General features: G+C 52.4%; 1 protein-coding gene across 2 annotated transcripts in view; it reads left to right on the forward strand.

Moving 5' to 3' along the window:
* Positions 1-17,207, forward strand: part of LOC119431399 (serine/threonine-protein kinase ICK) — a 77,378-nt gene that overhangs the window by 58,444 nt on the left and 1,727 nt on the right. The window contains exon 6 of one of the 2 annotated variants that reach the window (XM_037698887.2): positions 8,456-8,596. The exons of the other annotated variant lie outside the window; for it this stretch is intronic. Coding sequence (XP_037554815.1) covers positions 8,456-8,575 — 120 coding nt within the window. The 3' untranslated portion in view covers positions 8,576-8,596. The remainder of the gene's footprint in view (positions 1-8,455; positions 8,597-17,207) is intronic. 2 annotated transcript variants of the gene reach the window in all.

Below are 17,207 nucleotides of genomic sequence, written 5' to 3' on the forward strand. Positions count from 1 at the left end.
AACATCGTGTCCGCTTCCTGATGGGACAACTAGCGGTCAGTTAACTTCATTGTCCTGCGTATTGCTGCAGGTGATCACTTTGCTGGAGACACTACCATGTTAGACAATCGTTCGACGTGCCGCGTTCCAAGACCAACGTCAAGAGTATTTTTTTTCTCTGGTCGACACGAATACAACCGAAAAAGCAAGTGTGCATGCGTTTCGGGCCTAATAGTTGATTCTTTTTATGCAAGCATTGAAGCTGACGGATTTCAGAATAATTAGATAATGAGTTATACGCTAATTAATTTTTTTACTGAAACTCGCACAAAACAGCACATTGCTTCGTCTTCTTTCTTGGAATGTAATAGTGAGCGTCTTGAAATGATGTCATGCGCATTTGACGCATTTGCAGACAGTGCATCATAATTCGTGTCTGAAGGGGATGAATTTATTCACAAGACATTTACAGAAGTGTCATGAAACATAGGTCTCTCAATGATCTAGTAGGAAGTGAAATGTCCGCCGTTTTCTAGCACCTTATTGATGCGTGTGGGCATCGACTCGTACAAAGATTCAGTAATCTCCGGTCGACCGCGCAGGCTTTCCCATTCTTGTGCGATCGCTTGCCACAGCGTATCGGCCGTGCGGCCGCGGTTGGCTCGTGTGGACAGCCGTTTCTTCAACATGCCCCAGACATTTTCTATGGGATTCAAGTCGGCGCCACATGGAGGCCACTCAAGCTGGCAAACAGCATGTTCTTCTAGCAATGACTGGACGATACGTGCTTTATGGATCGGGCTGCGGTCGTGTTGAAAAAAATAGCAGCCGTCGCTGAAGGGACCGTCCAGCGCATACGGAACGAGGTGTCTAGTGATGACGTCGCAGTACCGTGACGCAGTGAAGGGCCCTTCCAGACGCACAAGGGGACCAAGGCCATCTTTGCTGATTGCTCCCCACACGCTCACGGAACACCGTCCACTGGATAGAACACTCTGTGTGTAATTAGGCAGATATCTGCAAGAAATAGCATACAGTTGGGTTCCAGCGGCGCGTCTAAAAATGTTGTGATTCCTCTTGCGTATGAACTTTATAATGCTGTTATAGAGTTGCAATAGAAAACGTGCAAACATCATTAGATAGTACTGAAAGACCCACTGGCAGCTTTTAATTAGCTTCAGAGTAAGTAGTACTATGAAACAATCGTTAATGTTTTCAACATAATACCACTACAGAAAAATCTCGTAGTGTCCAAAAGCTCATTTTACGTGAAACATGTTGTGATGCAGAATTAGCTTCGTGAATTAACTGCCAATACACTGTAAACACACCTGCAGTTTAGTGGACGCCAAACCCGCTTCCGTTGGTCCCAGCGCGTGGAAAAAGTTGACTCGTCGCTAAAGATGACATCGCCCCATTTCTCTGTTGTCCAATCTTTCATTGCTGTAGCGAACATGAGTCGTTCTTGTAGCTGGCTGTCTGAGAGGCAGGGCTTCTGTGCTGCTACGAAAGACTGCAGGCCAAGCTCACTCAGCCTTCTTCTTACAGTCTCAGACGATACCGTGAGCGAGAGCGCTTCTCGGATATCCTCTGCACTTTGAAAAGGATCAGCCACGATGGCGGCCGTAATCAGGCGGTCCTCTTCCTCAGTCGTGGCCCTTGGACGCCCACTGCGCTCCATATCTGTGAATCTGTCATCGTCGCGGAAAGCTTGAATAATCCTATTCACGGCAGTCCGGCTCCTGTTGGTTCGGCGGCAGATTTCGCGCTGAGGTATTCCCTCTATAAATAAACGCACAATGTGCCTTCTTTCGTCAAGTGGAACACGCAGCGGCATCTTTCCAAATAGGCAATCACCACGTGGCCTGAAGCAAGTCTACTACGTTTTCAGCGACTGATGCGAAGATGCGCCTATGTGTGAAAGAAAATTTTCTATGCATCCGCTTTTCTTTATTTTTGATGACAGTGAAACACCTCCCTACCCTTTCTCTCAAGACGCAGAAGCAGCAACACTCATTGGACCAAGATGCTGCCAACCAGAGTGCGCCAGTAAACGTCGCGTAAAAAAATCGTCGCAGCGCTTCGTGAAACTTATCTACCCACTGGCACACCAGTCGACAAAGGTTGCAGTGATTGCTCCGATACTGCTATCAAGCCAGATATGTGGCGGTCTTATCGCAGACAGCGCTCTGCGTCAACACAACGAACTAACAATGTCATGCACGGGAATAAAAAATTAACAGGCAGGCGAGTACCAAGAGGGCTCATATCCGGGAGAGCGCCCCTTTCGCCGCTAGGTGGCGTACCGCTAGGTGGCGCGGATAGGCAGTCTGGCACGCGCTCGCGTGGTCCGCAAACTTTTGTGGTTGACTGTACATTAACTAGATGGCGCCACCATACTGGCGGAGGCTCGGCAGCTCGGGAGTGCGTTGATTGCGCGCCTCGTCTGAATCGCATATCTCCGTCTAGTAACGTTGGTCGTCTGCGCCTGCGGACGCTGCGTTTGCAGGCTACTTACCTAGATGGCGCCACCATACTGGCGGAGGCTCGAGTCGTCTCACCCTGCGTTGCCTTAAATAGGGTATTTTCGGCGGCCCGATAGCAAGCACTTGCGTGGCTCAGTGGTAGAGTATCCGGCTCCCACGCAGCGGGCGCGGGTTCGACCCCAGCGGGAATCGGGTATTTTTTTCGCGTTTCCGGCGATAGCGGTTACGCGGGGGACGCCGCGGGCGGCATCATCCCGACCTAAAACGGCTATTGGAATGAGCCCATAACAGCTTACGCTGTATAAAATATGGTTGATCCCTATTTCATAGGAATCGGTAGAACACGCAAGTGAAACCTGTCTTCACAGAAGCTGTTGCATGTTTGCTTCGTGAACTCGCGGTCCTCTGCAGCGAAAGGCGCAGGATTTGCGGGCCGGCGACCATGTTGCACGTTTGTTGGCGTGCGGCGTCCTGCTGGCGAGTGGCTGCAGGAATGCCAGTGGCAGAGTTCGCACCGTGCGCCGCGAACGCGCGAAGGCATTCTGCTTCACGATGGCGTGTCTCGCGCCGGAGCAAATTAAGCGAGATTCGCCCGGCAACGTCGTTGCCTTTCTGTGCCTTTTAGCGCAGCAGTTGTCTTAGCTGGTGCCGTCGCAAGCGAAGCAGAAGGCGATGCACTGCTGATGCACGTTGAAGCCGCAATCCGTAGGCGACGAGGCGTAACTGGCTAATCCGACGCCTAACTGCCTACACGAGGTCACAGAAGTACATGGTTTTCTCTGATATTCGTGCTTGTGGATTTAGACGTTCGTGTGACTTTGTTTATTGCGCTTGACATGCCTTCATTGTCTAAATTTCAGAGCAATCTATACTTCTCTTAGTGCAGAAGACGCTACGAGCGGGCACAATCGCTACGGTTCAGCTAACGCTAACTAAGCCGCAAAAACACAGCGCAGGTAGGAAGGACTCTGCCTCCGACACACAGATGGCCTTCAAAATACAGCCTCTCCGGTGGGCGCGCGCGGCGCAGAATGCGGCCTCCCCCCTGTATCAGCCGTGTTGTAGCAGCCGTGTAGCAGCCGTGTAGCAGCCGTGTTGGGAAGAAAGCTGGGCGCTCTATATCAACGGCTAATTGCTTCTTCGAAGCGGCTGCATTCAAAAATTATGTCCTGCACCGTGGGTGAGTTCCTAAACACGAGGAGATGGAACGGGTCGTCAGCTATTCCCTTGAGGACGTGGCCTTTTGCGCTTCTGGCATCTTCTCGTCAACTTTGCGACGAAGTGCAAGCACGTCTTGAATGTCGGTCACGAAGGACTGAGTTCAAGTCTGAACGCGGTACGCAAGGTCTTTCTGTGTGGCACGCCCACGACCAACAGGCTTGCCGAACACATCCTTGCGCTTCTGTTTGCACACATCCCAGCTGGTGAGTTTTTTCTCTTCGGTCTGAAACCAGGCCGGAGCCTTTCCCGCGAGGTGAAATAGCAGCTTAGATAGCATGTCAATCTGGTTCCAGTGGTTGTGTGCGCTCACCCGTCCGTACAGTTGAAGCCAATCTTCAACATGTGTGGTGTCGGGGCCGGAAAACGTTCCTGGGTCGCGCGGTGGTTGTGCCAGGATGACGGTGGGCACGCCTGACGACGTGTCTGAAGCATTCTCGCCTTGAGCTGGCATTGCATTGTAGATGGAGACAAGGAGCGCCCGCTGCGTAAGTCCGTACGTCTTGTGTCTTGAAGGGCCCACAACCTCCACCAAAATGTTACGGGAAGAAGAGAGAGAGAGAAATATATTTACAGGTGATTTACAATAGTTTAGTGGCATATACAAGACGGTGAGCAAAGTTGTCTTTGTTCCTTTGCACAAATGACACATCACCAACCGTGAGGGATCGGCCAAGAATTGGCTGTTTTGCAGAAAATGCATAAAAGGTCTATATATATATATATATATATATATATATATATATATATATATATATATATATATTGTAAAGACGAAGTGAACTTGGCCGCGAGCGCTCGCAAGGCGGGCGCTAGAAGAGAAAGACGACGGGCGGAGAATAGAACAGCCGGCCCAATGTTTTGAGGCAACAACAACAACAACAACAACGGGTGCTGTGTCTCTGTCTCCGTTCATTACAATGGCGCAGTCGCTCAACGAACCTGTGCTACAACGTCTACAACGGACCTGACTTAAGGCGTTCCGGCCTTAAGTGTTTCCTCGCACGGTTCTTCAGCGTGCCCGGTCCCTCCTGCGCAGGAACGCCGTACACGCTTCCTCAGCTATGGAGCCGGCCACCCTACCACCGTCGCAAGCACCCACCTCACCATCCGGGGACGGCGTCCAAGCCTCCTCGTTGGCTCTTGGACAGGACTCTACCGGCGCTCTCGTCCAAGCCATCGCCAAGCTGAATCACCAGCTCGAGCTACTGACTAACTCCTTCGTATCCGTCGGTGGTTGAGCCGTTGCCCGTCTCAATGAGACAGCGCTCCGGCCCCCCCGTCTTGGACCTGTCCTGCCTGGGAACGCCGTACAGGCTTCCCTCGGTAAGAATATCATCATGAGAACTACTTCGACTCCTCAGCCACCAAGGTATGCCGTTGATGCTTCCTTTGCGGTAGAACCGGCTGCCGCGACAACCACAATGACCCCACTGTCCGTGGACACCGGCCCTGGTTCCTCGGGCCGAAGGACAGGTAGGCTGGCGGAGATGATAAGCTGCGACTTCCAGCAGCCGGATTTCATACAAATACCGACGTTTCGCGGCTTTGAAGATGACGTCATCCCTTGGATTCGCGCTATCAATGCCATGGGTGACCGTCATGCTTGGCCAGACCAAAAAAGATGGCAGGTTGCGGCAAACCGACTTTGCGGTGCCGCCAAGGCTTGGGACAAGTACGACGGCATTAAGCAGGGGTCCTGGCTTGAATGGAGTGCAGCTCTTATAGCTGCCTTCCGCCCGCTCCCTTATACATGCGCTGCCCCTACATCCCCGAGCATCAGCTGCGGCTAGTCTTCATCGAAGATCGCGGCCGAGAACCAACGGTTCAGCAACAGCGGCAGCGAGTCGATCCCTCAGCAGCCCCCGCATCAATCACAGACCTCCGGTTCGAGCATCTCCACGTCGGCGTCCTCCGCTTTCCATAGCGTACTCGGCAGCATGGCCTCCAAGACAGCAGATGAAGCTGCATCCGCAGCGGCGGCGGAAGCAGACGCATGCGGCGACGATGCGGGCAATCAGCAGTACGGCGACCCTTGGGACACGGACCCAGCCGCCGTGGCTCTACGGCTGCTGAGGGCCGAGGATAATCGCAAAGGCCCCACTCCGGCACACGCCACATCTGCCGCAAAGGGGGCGCCATCCACCAACGAGGTGGCCCGCCAGCCGGTCTACGAGGCGGCGTTCGACTTACGTCTCAAGCAGCGAGAAACCGACCAGCGCCTGGACCGAATGGCGCAGAGCCCTGTCCCACTCATCCCTGGGCGGCAGCAGCAGCTGCTTGCAGGCCCCCTCCACCCGGTGCCGTCGTCGTGCTCGGCTTCGGAAGTTTCACTTATACTGGGCATCACGGGGCAGCCTTCACTGCGGGATGCCTGTTGCCCGGGGCCACCACCGCATCAGGGGAACAGTGGCAGCACTTCGGTGTCTTCTAGTGCTCAGCTGCAACCAACGCCAACACCTCGTGGTTCCAGCGGCAGTGGCGGTGGCCGTCCTTCAGTACCGATTTCTGCTATAGGATATCAGGGTTTGGCATTCAAACAAGCGTCAGCGGCAGACAAGACCATTTGCCAGAACGACCCATTACCATGGTCCTCTATTTCCGAGAACACCCCTGCTGCCCCTATCGGTGCTATCGCCGTTAATCGCAACATCCACGCAGGACTGAAGGTGCGCCATTCAGGGTCAGTGCGGCGCCCAAGGCATGGTGGCCACCGCAACAAAGCGGAGCCGATGGCCCTGGCACCCGTACTGCTCGATATGTTCCGGTCTACATTATTGGACAATGTGTGATCATCCTTTTCCAACAACAGTTGGCGAGGCCTGCGACCAGCGCGCAACAGCCAGTGCCGCCCACCAGAGAAGCTGGTTGCGCGCTGGATGGCTTACCAACGACTACCTCAGACCTTGGACAAGTTTCTTTGTTGCAAGCGCGCCGGAAACTCAGTTGCAGCGTGGCCGAGTGTAAAGACGAAGTGAACTTGGCCGCGAGCGCTCGCAAGGCGGGCGCTAGAAGAGAAAGACGACGGGCGGAGAATAGAACAGCCGGCCCAGGAACGGGTACTGTGTCTCTGTCTCCGTTCATTACAATATATATATATATATATATATATATATATATATATATATATATATATACTAATCACAGACGTATTCTGCTCGATATTCAAAGTGCAACAAACCGTGCGTTCAGTCAGCTTCGTCATCTTCTGTGCTGTCCTTAGTTTCTTCTCTTGCAGCGCCCTATATGACAGAATAAATAAGGATTTCTCGCCCTAGCTATGTGCAAATTATCATACTGGCGGCGGCTTACCGGTTGTTCATATTAATCAACCGCGTGTCCATTAATATGCACCTATACTGTGTGCGTCTGAGGTACAGCACTATAGGGACGTATGTGACATCTATATTGTCGAAGTATGGATGCCGTTGGTAGTACTTCTTCAACGGCGAGCGTATGCGAGACATCGTCAGCTCTAGGCTCCAAAGTCTGGGGAGGAATGTCAGTTGCGGACACTGTTCGAACTTCGAGGCCTTTGCTGAGGGGCGAGTTACTCGCCTGCTCCCAACATTGTTTCACGACACTTCCCGCAGTCGTGCCCCAAATGCGGAGCCGATTCATGCTGTTTTGATCATATGCTCTGGCTGTGCCCAGCCATAGAAAACTCTATACTTTCCACAAAGGAACAGTGGAAGGAGTTCCTAAGAAGCGACCACCACCACATCCAGTTCCAGGCAGTCCAGAGAGCCCACGACATCGCAACGGCCGGGATTTCGCCTCCCGGTGCCATCGTGGGCGGAGTCACCGACTTGACCTGAGGGAGCCTTCGGCTCCCCCTGGCCAGTTTCTGAGGACCAATCAAAGTTCTTGTCACCGTCCGCCACTATAGTACTAACGCCCTTAAAAAAAAAAAAACATTGCTCGAGAACGATCCCTCGACGGCGCTTTACATATTTCAATGCATAGCGAAATTTCCCGACGCGGCTCGGTGAACGGCTGGACTTGTCCAGTCCAAAGGCTTTACAGAGACTTCGGCCTTGCCTAATCAGGGTACCTTGCAGCTTTGGCATTCACAAACGGAGAAAACGTCGCAGTTTCGCCCGAAAGGCGAAGCATTGATAGTGATAGCAAATTATCAGATAGCTATACGAAGGATAGTGGTCTTATCGGCCGTGTAAAAATTCGCTTACTAACTAAATTAACAAGTATGGTGTCACGTGCGCACAGGCAAACATCAACGCATCTCACTCGATGACCCCCCGACATTCGCTGTAAAAACGCTGGAGTGAGGAAGCGCGCCAGCAGCAGCGGGCCTTTGTGCTGCCTCTCGCTTCAACGCAAACTAAGCGACGAAAACAAAGCGCACACGCGGCCGCGCCGTACGCAGCAGCCGCCGGAGTAGAACTATCTAGCCTCTATAGTAGAACCCCCCCCCCCCTTCCCCGGTGCGTTGCGCGCGACGGAAGACAGCGCGTTTCCTCTCTTGTGCGCGTGAGATTGAGGCGTCATCGTCGGCTCACCATCGCCCGCTTTCGCTCGCACCTACAGCATACGGCGACGGTGTTATCGCCCTTGGACTTTATACGGAACATCACGGCGACGACAGAAATGCGCCTGAAGTGTCCATATAATTGCTATCGCAATAAACGCAGTTTCTGTCGCCGCGTATTGTTGCACGTGCCAGTAACTGCGTATACCTTCACGTGTTCTTGAGCGTGTACCGTATACGTGATGGCCCACCAACAAGCCCGCGCGTTGCAACCTTCGTGCAGGACCAAGGGTCTGGGGCGGCCCCGCAGCGCGGCGGAGGCCGGCCGCTGTGGGCGCTGTCCGATAAGCCTCTGGCTGTGCGGCCCTCGGCCAGGATGCACGACTTCAGCGGGCGATGGTAGCCACTGCTCAGTCGGGGACAGGTACGTTTTCATTATATAGGGGTGTTTGAATAGCGAAACTTGTTTTCTAAAATCGAATGGAAGATTCTAATACAAATATTCGAAGGGTGCTTAAAAAAAGGCGCAGTTTCACCCGAAAGCCGAAGCATCGATTGCGATAGCAAATTAGCAGAGAGCCATACGAATTAAGGATAGTACTTTTATCGGCCGCATCGACTTGTAAACATGCGCTTGCTAACTAAATTAACAAGCATAGTGTCAGCGCGTACAGCAAACATGAACACATCACACTCGATGACCGCGGACACTCGCTGTCAAAACGCTGGCGTGAGGAAACGCGGCGGCAGCAGCGAGCGAAGTGACCTTCGTCCTGTAGTCTATCGCTTCAACGCGAACTGAGCGCCGAGAACACACAGCACGTACAAAGCTACGAGCCGCAGACGCACCTAGACTGTGCACTCAACACAGATCGATCGCAAGATACGGCCGCGCGCAGCCGCCACATATGCAGTTGCAGCCAGAGTAAAATGCGCCCCCCCCCTCCCTCCCCCCGATGCCTCGCAACGTTGGTTGGGTGCCTCGCGCGCGGTGAAAGACGGCGCATTTCCTGCCCGCTTCCCTCTCAATCGCGCGGGCGAGATTGAGCCGCATCTCGGCTCCCCTCGCACGCTTTCACTCGCACATACAGCGTAGGGCGCGCGGCGACGGCGTTATCGCCCTTGGACCTTATACGGAACCTCACGGCGACGACGACGGCAGAAATTCGCCTAGAGTGTCCATATAATTGTATCGCAATATGTTTTTTTTTATTCTGTAGGTTTACGTGCCGCAACAACAATATGATTATGAAGCACGCTATATTGCGATTTGCCCCGGATTAATTTTGACCACCTGGGATTTGTTACCGTGCACAAGCGTATTTGCTTCGAATAATATACATACTATATATATATATATATATATATATATATGGAGAGAGAGAAAAAAAATAAAGCTGGGCAGTGAGCTGGGAGTATTGAAGACGACAGCAAGGTTTAGCGTTGCGCTGAAGATCCTCGGAGAGAAGGTGCCAAGAATTCAAGGGAGCGTCATGTCGGCACGACACATCACGCGAGGCAACCACTGCTACGCAAGAGGAACAGCGCCCTGGCAGCTATCATGGCGTGTCACAACGCTCCCGTAATGTGGAGCACCGATACCGGCGTTGCAGACACTAAATGGTGCGCGACATGGAAAGGAAAGCAGTAAGCGTTTGTAGCTTGAAGTACGTTCCTCTCAGACCACTGTATGCACCAACGTTAGTCGGTATATGCAGCGCGGTGTGTCATGTGCACAGCTGCACAGCGGGAATGCTAGCGCTCGTGCCAGAAGCGGAAGGCATAAAACATCTTGCTTTCCGAACGTTCGCTTGCGAGTTTGTGATTCGCCGGCGCCGCGCTTTCGTCAGCGGTCGTCAGCTCAACGAGGCGGTAAAGCATCTACATGTCGATAGCTTTACAGCACGGCAACAGGAACGCCGACAGCGTGAACGCGTCTCGAGTGTCCGCGTAATTGTTATCGCAATAAGATGACAAAGGTGATCAGCTTGAGCAACTCAGCCGGCGCATTCTTGACCTGCATGCGCGTTCTGGCAAACCGCAATGCTGGCCTGCAGCCGGCAAGTCAACTTTCCGATCCCGTGTGATCACACAGATCGCGCGGTTACGTTATAGCACGGCATTTTATCAATGGTGTATGCAGACTGCGTTTGCACTTCGTTGTTCACGTGCCATATATCGCAGAAGCGCACCCAGGATCTCTGCCAGGGGGAGGGGGGGGGGGGGGTTGACAGTCTGCCAATACCATCTAAACAGCACTAATTTCGATTTCTTCACGGTAAATTGTCAAAAAATGCGCTTTTTGCAAGTGTGCAGACGATTGCGCGTTTTACATCTTAGTGGCAGTAGCCAATCCGTAAGGAAAGAAAAGGTATTAAACAAAAGGCGGGGTTAAGTCGGCCTCAGGGAGGGGTTACAACCCCCGAATCGTTTATATATATAAACGTGATATATATATAAACACGTTTCGACGGGTGGCAATACGTTGCGTCACTATATTGATTCAATATGCTAAACGCGTTACCGTCGACAGACAGCATGAGATGGGTTCTGCCGGATTTTTTACATGCCAAGCTAACAAAAAATTAAGTCAATAAATAAAAGGACTAATTTCCCCCACGCTTTTCTTCGGGCACATGCGGTTTTGTGTTTTGTCATATCTTTCTACGTGTGTAGCCAGTATGATGTATTCGACCCCCCCGCGGCATCGAGACGTGAACGTGAAAATTACCGTTGGTAGCGCAGGAGCGGTGTGGAGATTCCGCCCCCCGCAGGTCCCGTCGCACAGCGTCCGAGGAAGCGGGCGCCGACGCGACGGTCAACCAGGCAGGGGTGCAACGGCCCCGGTTCGGTCCGACTCGGTGAATGCGCGCTGAAACACCTGTCGGACGGTTTCCGGCTCGAGTGGCTGGCATATGCGAGCGAGCAGCCATCGTGGCCGTCACGGGACCGCTACTCTGACCCCGGTCCGTCATCCGCAGTAACTTCAGACAGCGCGGGTGCTCACACCGACTCCATCGGCGGCGGGTTTCCCTAGCATCCTCGGGCGGTACGACGCGCCCGCCGTCCGGATTCGAACCCACCAAGCCTTCCATATCAGCGACGAAGAGGGTCCATCCCATGTCATGGACTTCCGACCCCATCGTCACTGCTCTGGTGATAGTGCGGGGGATAAACGTGGCATATATGCCTGTGCATACAGCGAGCACTTATATGTTGACAGTATAAGGTCAGGGCACGTGGGTCAGGGTTCATAAAAGCGCCCGCGGCTGTACCCCAGTGGCTATGGCCCTGAGCTGCTAAGCCCGAGGTTTTCCTCCCAACCGCGGTGCCCGAATTGCGATGGGGGCGAAATGCAAAAGTCATCGTGTATTTATATCGTGTTTTGTCACGTAAAACCCCAGAATTTGATTTATTATATTCATGGAATACGCTAGCGCAAGACAGGGGTAATTGGAGATCGCAGGGAGAGGCCTTCATCCTGCAGTGGACATAAATATAGGCTGATGATGATGATGATGAATTTGCTTTGATTACTCTTAATTCACGTGACCAGGAGAGGATGAGAGCCGCGCCGGGGGAGGGCGGGTCATGTGGCCAGCAGAGGAGGAGAAGCACGATGGGGGAGGAGGCGGCCAATGAGAGAGCGCGCACTGGGGGGAGGGGACGATCAATAAGAGGCCGTGCTGGGGGCGAGGAGGAGAGGCGATGGGTACAAGAGAAGGTAGCCGTGCCCCCTCAAGGGCTGCAGAAGATAGCACCAACCTTTCCTTTCTCACAACGAACCACTTAGTAGCAGGTGTTTCCATGCGGCGCGCCTTTTCGGATAACACGCAACGCGTAGAGATGCTGCCGACGCCGTCCGCGTTTCCTTGCGTTCGCGCCGAACGCGCGCGGTGTCCGTGACTGCAGCCGATGCCGCTGGCGGCTGCTCGGCAGGTTTCGACCACAGAACTGGACACTCGTCGAGCAGCGTCGGAAGTGAATGCCTCTTCTTGCTTCGCAACGTTTCAATACAAGTTGGTATTGTAGATCTGTGTTTACTTGTGTTTACGCAATTGCATCACGTGCAACACATGCATAACACTCGGTGTAACTAACACAGCTTCGCTGTTCGACCATCTTCACGGAGTGGAAGGGAGGTATAATTTTTTTTTTTTTTCAAAACAAGGTCTTCTTGCTGACTTCATGCTTGTTTGGCGTATCTAGGATCTGGCTATCTATCTCGTAACTTCATAACAAAGGGGGTAATTTCGTTACTTTGGAATGTTGCGAGGGCGGGCGGTGTGTTGCTGGCTCCAGGCGGACCTAGCCTTGTTTCTCGCCTTACGTGTCGAGTTAATTCTCATACGAATTAACACATACGTACCAGGAGATTGAGAAAACTAGCGATGAAACACTGATAACGTCTGGTGCACTGGCTTCGTGCACTATGTTTTAAGACACTGTAACGTATTACGAAAAATAGTTCTGAAAAAGAAAAGAGTAACTTAAAATGGAAATGTGTTGCTCTTGATTCGAACAAGAGTTAACTGCATGCTTCTCTGAGGCGCCCGCTCAAGAAGCAAACACAGCTGATGCGCCTGAGGCTTCTCCATTTGGTACTGAATATAATGAGTCACAGGCTATAATAAACCCGGCAAGCACGCCATATCCCGTGCTTGTAGGGGTTTTGTCTGCAGGCCATAAACATTTTCGGCAGTTCTCTGCAGTACAATGCGAAAAAAAAAAGAAAAGTCAATACCCCAAGTCTTACTTTGTGCCGACTTGTGCAAGCGTGATTTCTTTCGTTCTCTCCCTCTTCTCGACACAAATTCCGCATCTTCCCCATGCCAATTAAGCAAGCATGGTTAGCAAATTTAGCTCTTACAGAACGTCTAAACAGAACGCAATACTCTGGCGTTTCGATCTGCGATCACTTTGATCAGTTCACAAAGTGAGGGGACGCATGTGCTTCGCAATGACTTTATTACATCTAACAAAACAAGAAACACCAACGTCGCCGTAAAATTCAACCATCAAAATCACTACGATATTTAGAACCGCTCTTGTGATATTCGTCACGCCAGCCGGTGGTTTGCGAATTCGTCACCTGCGTGGCGCTCGTCCGCCGCTGTCACTGTCAGCAACCAGGCCACCGAGCATCAGCGTCCACACACATTGCGGCTTTGAACTAAAATGCGTAGGCTTCGGCAAGTGCCTGGTGCTGACTTGCTTCGCCCAGAGACGTGCACCAGAGAAGAGTTGGAGGGCGAATCTGTCGCGCGTCACAGGAAGCGTTGTCGTCCAGGCTCGCTAACAGTCTCAAATACCAGCAGCTGGTCGGAGGCGTGAAGAGCTCACCCTCGATTCATCCCGCAACAGTGGCCAGGAGCAGCGGGACTCGGCTAGCCAACCTAACCCGGTGACGTCTAGCGGCTTCTGGGGAGTCTCGCCCTCTTGAACCCTCAGAGGCCGGAACGGAACGATGCATTCGCTGCAGCAGCGCAAGACGACGTGGCTGCTTCCTGCGGACGTGAAGGCTGCAAGCTGTGATAGACGCGGGCACTGCCGTAGGAAACGGCTGGTTAGATGCATCATGGCCGGTAGGGAGCGCGCAAACGGGAGACACACCCTCCAGACATGCCGTGGACGCACGAGGGCAGTCGACGTGCTGGCCATCGACGTTCTTATAGTCGTGGCCAGAAGCAGATGACAACAGCCCTGGCGTCCTACCACGTCCAATCGTTCCGGTACCGTCTGCAGCCTGGGAGGCTCCTGGGTGATGGCTTCCTCCGGGACGCATGATAACCTCGCTCGGCAAGACAGTGATGTGTCCAGCAGATTCAGTGACTCGCTCGCAGCTGCACGTTTTCTCCGCGAGGTTGGCGGCGGCGTCCGATACCTTTGCTTTGGCATCAAATCTGGGCCTGTTGGAGGTGTCGGTCGCCTGCTGAGGCGTCTCGTACGGGCAACGTTTCAGCGGCGACGGCGCATTAGCTTTGATTGAGAGAGGACAGCTTGGTAGCATGGCCCGCGAGATCTCCGTTTTCCTCGAAGCTCGACGTAGAGTGCGCGTTCGGAGAACTGCAGATTTGATCCATAGAGGAAGCGATGGAGTCTCGGAGCAAAGTCCAACACCATACGCTGGCTTCGCAGCACCCACGGTAATTGTCACCCGTTCTCCGAGGTAACGCCGTTGGCAGCTCCGGAATCCAGACGTCACCCGTTGCTGATTCCACGAGATACGGCGCTGTATCTTCAGCCCCGGGCCTTGATGAAAGCTGAAGCCTGGGGGCAATCGTTTGCGGTTTCCCGACTTCTTAGTGGATCGCTCGTGAACCTTTCTTTGGCTGCGTTTTCGTGCAAGCCGTGGGAAGTGATGGAGAACGGAATTTGCTGGCGGCAGACGCCTCGCGTGCCTACTCGAGTCGCGTTGGCGTAAAGATTCCATCCGCTGGCTGTGGTAGGCGAGCCTTATACGGCGTCCTTTTGACACGGAGGGTCTGGTAACGACGCAATGTGCGCGGCAGGGGCTTGAAGTGCTGGGTGGCCTCGGACGAGACGCAGCCTACTGTGACGATGACAGCGAAGCGAAATGGAACGTCTCGTGGCTCGCTCACACGCACCACCAGGAGTGAATGAGGTTGTTGCAGATGACGATGACGCTAGTTCGCCGCTACAAATAAAAGGAACAAATGATTGATCTGCGCAGCATAGTGCAGATCAGTGATCTACGCGGAATGTATAAAGCTGAGAAACCAGAATTATTTGTAGTGCTATCAAGGAGGCAGATTGAGAGCTGGGAACCCTCAGCGTTCTTCTCATAAAAATATTTGTTCGTACATGGCAGACAAAAAGTTCGGCAGGTGTTACACTCTTGTAACACAAGAAGGCAAAAGCCTGCCGGACATATCGTAATGCGTGAAGTTATACGATCGGGGTTCTTTGTAAGATATATTGGTAATGCATTATGTTATAAAATCGGGGCTAGGCTTCTTGCAAGACATAACGAGCCGCAATGAGAAGTACACGTGTGGCACTAAGGCGACCTCCTGAACGCCACATGTGAACACTTAAACGTAGTACCTATAGTGCAGCGTGTTGGTGCACGCACTAGGCCACACCGTTAGTCAGCGATCGAGATAGCTGTGATATGACGTGTACATGCAATAACGTACGCACTAGGCACACCTTTAGTAAGCCAGAACCGTGGAGCAGCCGTGGAGAAGAAGACGGCGTGCTGAACGGTCGTGCTTTGATGTCCTCCGCAAAAGAGGATCAATCGGCCTCTGGCCGAGGTGCTGCCCAGGCTCAAGCCAGCAGTAATGACTATCGTATCGTCCTGCCTCGTCTCCCAATTGGTAAGCTCGTCACTGACTCCGTTTTTCTACATGCTGACCTAACCGGACGCCCATATCGTGCTCAAGACTTCAGAGATGCTCTCCGGAAGATTATAGACTTGAAAGAAATAATCTCAATAGGACAATTCCAGATGTCTGTCTGGATGATGACATGCAAATCGCCGTCTGCGAAAGCTAGATTAGTCACCTGCGGTGAATTTCTGGTTAAGTCTCAGAGATGTGTTGTGATTGATCCGGAGCCAGCGGAGGTAAAGATTAAGATGCTATGGCTTCCTGAACATTTAGAGGATGCTTACATACGCGAGGCACTACAGACTTTCGGAAAAGTGCTGTCAATATCCAAGGAAAGCTGGAAAGTATCAGATATGGAAGAAATGCGAACTCTCAATCGAGATGTTGTTCTGTCACTTGCTGATGGTGTCAGTGTCATCGATATCTCACACTTACGAACAGTCTGCGGAATACAAAGTCTTCTACTCATCCCTGGAAGACCACTACTGTGCCTTCGCTGCCACAAAGTTGGTCACATTCGCCGTCACTGTCGCACGCCTAGGTGCGACGATTGCCGACGCTTTGGGCACACGACTGCAGACTGTGTAGTAACGTATGCTGACAAGCTGCGACATCGCACAAGACCTTCAGATGACGCACTGCAAGAACACATCATGGATGTCACAGAGGTCCTAGATGCAACGGGAGATCTGCCAGCTGACACCAGCGAAGTTCCACCACCGGTCAGCGCAGAAGCTTGCGAGACTGCATCGACTGAGATCACAACGGCACATTCTGAGCCTGTGGAAGAGGCAACAAAGGAGAGTCAAGAGCCAGAGACCGTTGAGGCAGTTAGCAGCGAACTCGCAAAAGAAGATATTCCAGTTGCAGAAACCGCCTGCTCAGCTACCGAACCAGTGTCCTACCCCTATGAAGAACACACTCTCCAACAACACTTTGCTGAAGCGCCGTGCCTCGACAACCTCTGTGTCGAGCAGTAGCGCACCCAGGATCTCTGCCAGGGGGGGGGGGGGGAGGGGGGGGTTGAGAGTTTGCCAATATCATCTAAACAGCACTAATTTCAATTTCTTCATGGGAAATTGTAAAAAAATGCGCTTTTTGCGAGTGTGCAGACGATTGCGCGTCTTACATCTTAGTTGCAGTACTCAAATGCGCAAGGAAAGAAAAGGGGTTAAACAAAAGGGGGTGTGAAGTCGGCCTTAAGGGGGGGTTACAACCCCCGAAACCCCCCTCCGTCGGTGCGCCACTGATATATCGGCCTGGCGGCTTCAATGTGAGATCCTTTTCTGGCCCATAAAAGGCATATCACGATGCTCTTGTTTCTTGTGCATAGACCCAATCGTGTTTTTCCGCCCATATCACTGCATGCACGCTCATAACGAATATTGGGTATTTAAATACCTTTTGATATTGGAAGCTATTTTCGTGCAGATGCGACCACGTTATAACGATGTTGTCTTTCAAGCTACCTCGTTATAACGAACTAATGGATGTAACATTAGGAACCCATGCATTAACGCTCTCATTTCAACGAAGCAAAATTGTTCTTTAAGTGGATATCACGAATTTTCTTTTTCAGACTGCAATTTACGCCTATTAGATTGAAATCTTATGGCGCGCGATGCTGCTGGTCTGAATCAGCAGTTCAAAACTCCCGCGACCTGTCGGTTACCCGGTAAC

This window comes from Dermacentor silvarum, chromosome 10, assembly GCF_013339745.2.
Source record: "Dermacentor silvarum isolate Dsil-2018 chromosome 10, BIME_Dsil_1.4, whole genome shotgun sequence".
NCBI lineage: Eukaryota > Metazoa > Arthropoda > Arachnida > Ixodida > Ixodidae > Dermacentor > Dermacentor silvarum.